This window comes from Octodon degus, unplaced genomic scaffold, assembly GCF_000260255.1.
Source record: "Octodon degus isolate 3935 unplaced genomic scaffold, OctDeg1.0 scaffold00064, whole genome shotgun sequence".
In the NCBI taxonomy this organism is placed as follows: domain Eukaryota; kingdom Metazoa; phylum Chordata; class Mammalia; order Rodentia; family Octodontidae; genus Octodon; species Octodon degus.
In genome coordinates this window covers 3,772,859-3,778,063 of record NW_004524640.1, presented here as the reverse complement: position 1 = coordinate 3,778,063, position 5,205 = coordinate 3,772,859, and the positions used below count along the sequence as shown (strand labels likewise).

Genomic DNA, 5,205 nt, shown 5'->3' with positions numbered 1-5,205 from the left:
AACACTTTAAATTCTCTCAAGCTTGGTTTTAAGCCCCACATCTTCAGGCTAACAATTATATGACCTTGGGTAAGTTGTTTCATCTATTTGAACCTCTGTTTCCTGTTCTGTTAAAACAGCTGTAATGCTATTTGTCACAAAGGACTGTGATGAAAAGCAGAAATGAGACAACATATATGAAGTTCTTACCCCAGTGGATAGCACGTAGCAGTTGTCCAGTCAGTAGTTGGCAATATAACTCTAATGAAATTTTCAATGAAATTAATCTTAACTGTAATCATTACTGTAGGTATACTTAAACATGTTGGAGACAATGTGAATATTTAGCATATTGGATACAAGAACTTTTTCGATGAGGTGCCCCCACATTAAAACACACAACCTGTGAATGTCTCAGATTCAATATAGTCGTATTATATGTAATGTTCATTCATTTTAGGATGTCCATGTGAATGGCATCATGGTCATGTGTTAAAAAAATTATGTTTAAGCTTATAATATACAATTTTGGTTGAACTGTTCATTCAAGCCAGACAAATAGTATATTGTCCAATGCTCCAATTTGGGGGTTCACAGGTTCTTGGTTTTGGATACATGGTACCCCAGCACCTCTCTTTCCTGAGATCTTGCCTTCCCAGTCAAAGCCTACTCTTCAAGAGCAGGTTTATGCATTTCTGGGTTTTCGCCAACATCTTCTATGATTGGCTTGTTCTCCATCGTAACTCTTTTCAGGATGTCCAGAAGCTGTACAAATTGACAGCCTGACCTCTTGTTTCCTCACAGGATCTCGCTGGAAAGCGATGACAAACCTAGAGAAACAGCCATATTATGAGGAGCAAGCACGCCTCAGCAAGCAGCACCTGGAGAAGTATCCTGACTACAAGTACAAGCCCAGGCCCAAGCGCACCTGCCTCGTGGACGGCAAAAAGCTGCGCATCGGTGAATACAAGGCAATCATGCGGAACCGGCGGCAAGAGATGCGGCAATACTTCAACGTTGGGTATGGCCCATCAGTCATTTGTTTCCTGGAGAGAACTTCCCTTTGTGCACAAGGGGCTATGAAACATGTTTTGTTTGTCTAGCTACAAAGTAGTGCTTTGAAACTGAACCTGAAATGAGTTTCTTTTCAGAGGTTAAGCTGTTTCCCTCATTGTCCTAAAAAACAAAAAAAATCAGTCCATCAGAGTCCACTTCAACTTTCTCACTCTTCTCTGAGATTTGGTAACAATTGGTTTAAAAATAAAATATCTTCACATAAGTAAGTTTGGAGGCTGCTATGAAAAACTCAGAATTATCCTGGTTTGCTTCTTTTGGGTTTCATTACTTCTCAGGTTTCACTGTGATAAATGTTACCATGGATGATTTAGTGGAAACAATACAACATAAACATGATTTCTAAAGAGAGAAACCAATATAGTCCAGTAGTCTATAATAATAGTAGTGGGTTATCCACATGACTGGCAATGTTATGCAGATAACCCACTACTACTATAGACTACTAGACTATATTGGATTACTCTGCTGAATTCATGCACTACAATATATGAATGGCAATGGAATACACATCTCTGAAAAAGTAAACAAAAAGGGGATATAAATGAAGGACCATTTTGTAGTGAAAATATATATATATATTTATATCTGTATATACAAAATAGCATAGATATACAGCTACTTTCTCTTAGTTCAATGAGAAGAAAGTTTTGAACTAATAGTGTTTAGACAAAATACCATGTCTGCATCTTGTACTATGAATAACTATTACAAAGACAACAATGTGCAATGTATTAACTATTGTAACTGCACTACTAATCTGTTTTGAAACTATCTCATTGCTACTTTTTTCTCAATAAAATAATAAAATAAAACAAAGAGAGAAACCCTTGCTACTGAATATTTAGGGGCTGCTGAGTGATCAAGGCACATGGATGGCCTCGTGTGACACTCATGGATTACACAGAGTAGAATTAAATGTAGGACACAGCAAGGCTGTGAAGGGGAAGATTTTGTCTGAACAAGGAAGGCAGCTTGTAGGGTGTTTTCCTCTGCTCCCTGTGGCAGGGCTGTTGACAGTGTTGTGAGTGGGCTGCAATGGCCCTGCTTATGCAGTGCTCTCCCCAAGCACACCCAAGGAAGGCAGATCCTGTGAGCTCAGAGGAACAAATACTGTTCTGGATATGGCCAGAGGATAACTTACAAAAAGAAAAGCTTTTCAGTTTTGGGCTGTACCCTCTGTTTCCTTGAAAGAATCTTTGTGCTCTGTCCAAGGGGTCATGATTTCTATCCAATGGCTGGGCTCTTCACTCAGCCATACATAAAGCCTAAGTAAACAGCAGATTAAGTAACAAGACTTAGGAATGACTAAAAGAAACCTTTCCTACCAGGACCTGTGACACATTCTGTAGAGCCCAGTTCAAAACTGAGAAGACAGGCTCCTTATTTAAAAGGTATTAATGATTTCCAAAGTAGGACAGAAGTGAAAAATATGGGCCCAGTGTGCAGCTGCACGGGTTGCATATTTACGGGCTGGCCCTGCCTCTCACTCCCAGGGCCAATACTGTTTTGGTGGACAGTGTGGTATGGTTCTGTTTTGGGGTGTCCTGAATGGTAAAGCTATTTTGATAACTCTAACATCTTGTTAGAAAAACCTAACAAGGTTTTCCCATTATAATTCAATTGTGTTTAGGCTAACTTATAGAAAAAATACTACCACATGTTACACTGAAGGCAAGTTGAACTCGGAGTTAAGGACTTGGGCTCTTTAGCTTAATTTTTGTGTGCCTCAGTTTACTTCATAGAGTGACAATAGACCAGGGTATTTTTTAAGAATGAAACAGTAATTCTGTAAAGCACTCTACAAAACTAAGGTATTAGACTCAAAGTAGGGTACATTTTTTAAAACATTAGGCAACCCGGTGGCTGTTGGTACCTTAAGGTTAATTTTTTGGTGAGACAGCATCTCACTCACACACTGACTCGTGCCCTCTTTCTGGAAATTCCTCCATGACAGGCAACAAGCACAGATCCCCATCGCCACGGCTGGTGTTGTGTACCCGGGAGCCATTGCCATGGCCGGGATGCCCTCCCCGCACTTGCCCTCTGAGCACTCGAGTGTGTCCAGCAGCCCCGAGCCTGGGATGCCTGTCATCCAGAGCACTTACGGTGTGAAAGGGGAGGAGCCGCACATCAAAGAGGAGATCCAGCCTGAGGACATCAACGGAGAGATTTATGATGAGTATGACGAGGAGGAGGATGACCCGGATGTTGATTATGGGAGTGACAGTGAGAACCATATCGCAGGACAAGCCAACTGATAAGGGTCAAAGACTGTTGTGACCTTAGGACTTCAAGAAGCCCTAGCTGGTTCCTCCTTACCAGTGGCCAAGCACATTAACTTTCTCATACACTGACTGTTACTTTAACTGTTAGTCTTAAATAGTTGGGACATCAGCTGACTAATAGACCTTGGCCTCAAAAGGCTTGGAAAGGAAAACAACAACAACAACAACAACAACAAGCAAACAACAATATTGACAACAAGAGATTGAAATAAGCTATGGGTAAAACAATGCCAGTAATTCAGCTGCTACATCCAAGCACTGAAGTCTTACCCGTCAACTTTTTTTTTTTTAATAAACTTTATGGCTGTTTGTTCTACAATGTTCTAGAAATCCTCACTCAGGTACACAGTGCCAACAAGTGGCTTGTGAATGTGTTTTGTTGTTTTGTGCTACAATTTTTTTTTGAAAAAAAATAAGTTTTGTTTTGTTTTGGGGGGTTTCTGGGTTTTCTTTTTCTTCTTCTTTTACTTTTTCTTTCCTTTCCCAATTTTTTTTTCGGTTGTTGTAATGCACCTGACAGAAAAAAAGAAAGATGAATTTCTCTTCTCTCCACTTTCTCCATCTCTTTACTTTAAAGATGGAAGTCTGTGCATGGGGGAAGGGAGAGGGAAAAAGAGCCTGTTTTAACTTCCTTGCTGTCCATCATAAAATACAGTTATTTTCTTTAGAGAACTTATTTTTATCTGTTGCACACCACACTACATCTTTGAGTATGTGCCAAATTTGTCCTGAAGTGTTGACCCAGTTCATATTTTTCTTTCCCTTTCCTTTTTCCTGTTCCTTCTTAAGTTAGGACAGTGTTATATCTTAGACAATCCCTTGAAAAACCTGATATACCAGCAGCTGGTGAGATTTGACTTTTTTTTTTTTTTTTAAATGGAAACTGTAGGTGCTGTTCTCAGGTGAAAAGAGAGAGAGAGACATAAGAAATTTAGAGAAAAAATATTTTCTGATCTTGGATTTTTGTGTGTATGTATGTGTGTGAATATGGTACTAATAGAAATAAAGTTGGACCGTTGTGAGTTAAACCCACGTCTGGGGATGAAATCCCACATCCTCCTAAGTGACTGGTCTAGAAGCGATCTTGACCTTGACTTTGCACTTCAAATGACAACCAAGTATAGGGCTCAGAAATTCTATTTTTCAGTTGCTAATATGATGCTGATTGGATGGATCAGATGGCCCTGAGTAACAGAGGTGTGCATGCATGACTTGGAAGCAACTAGCAACCGCTCCCAGATGTCCCTTTTCCCTGGACAGTCGGTTCTACTAATGTTCGCTGCTTAGTGAGTTTTGTTTTTCCTGTTGATACTTCAAGCAAAAGAATCATTGTTTTCACTGACTATATTTGGCCATTTCCCAGAAATACAGAATTAGCTTATTTCTCAACAGCCCATCCTTTCCTGACCAGGAAAAGGAACTGATGACGACTTTGTATTTTTCATTTCTCCATGAAATGAGGCAGAGGCCTTTTTGCATATCAGAAGTGTGGGCCAGGTGCATTTCATGCCATAAAAGTCAGGATTTGATTCAAAGTCCCTGCAGCCCACCACAGCAGAGCCTGGCTGACTCCAGCGAGCCTTGTCACCCCTCTTCCTCTGCTGGGAGGTGAATCCGCTGAAGTGTAACACGTGGTGCCCGCAGAGCTTGCACGGAGAGCAACGGCTGATGCTGATGAGACTCCTTTTAAAATTTTGTCAGCCAAATGCCAAGGCAGTGGTAGGATCTGTACAAATAAATTCAGATTCGTTTCAAGTCTATTGCCATTCTTTGTGTTTACACATTCAGCAGTAAATATCCCAGTCGGTTGCTTAGATGTACCATGGTGTTCATTCACTCCAGTCATCATTTTCCTGCTTCACCC

General features: G+C 40.4%; 1 protein-coding gene across 2 annotated transcripts in view; it reads left to right on the top strand.

The window, feature by feature from the left end:
• Sox5 (SRY-box 5) overlaps window positions 1–3,744 on the top strand; it is a 419,324-nt gene extending 415,580 nt beyond the window's left edge. For both annotated transcript variants that reach the window (XM_004634556.2, XM_023718979.1), the window contains 2 exons: window positions 784–1,000; window positions 3,011–3,744. In XM_004634556.2, coding sequence (XP_004634613.1) covers window positions 784–1,000; window positions 3,011–3,314 — 521 coding nt within the window. In that variant the 3' untranslated portion in view covers window positions 3,315–3,744. The remainder of the gene's footprint in view (window positions 1–783; window positions 1,001–3,010) is intronic.
• The last annotated feature ends 1,461 nt before the right edge of the window (window positions 3,745–5,205 follow it).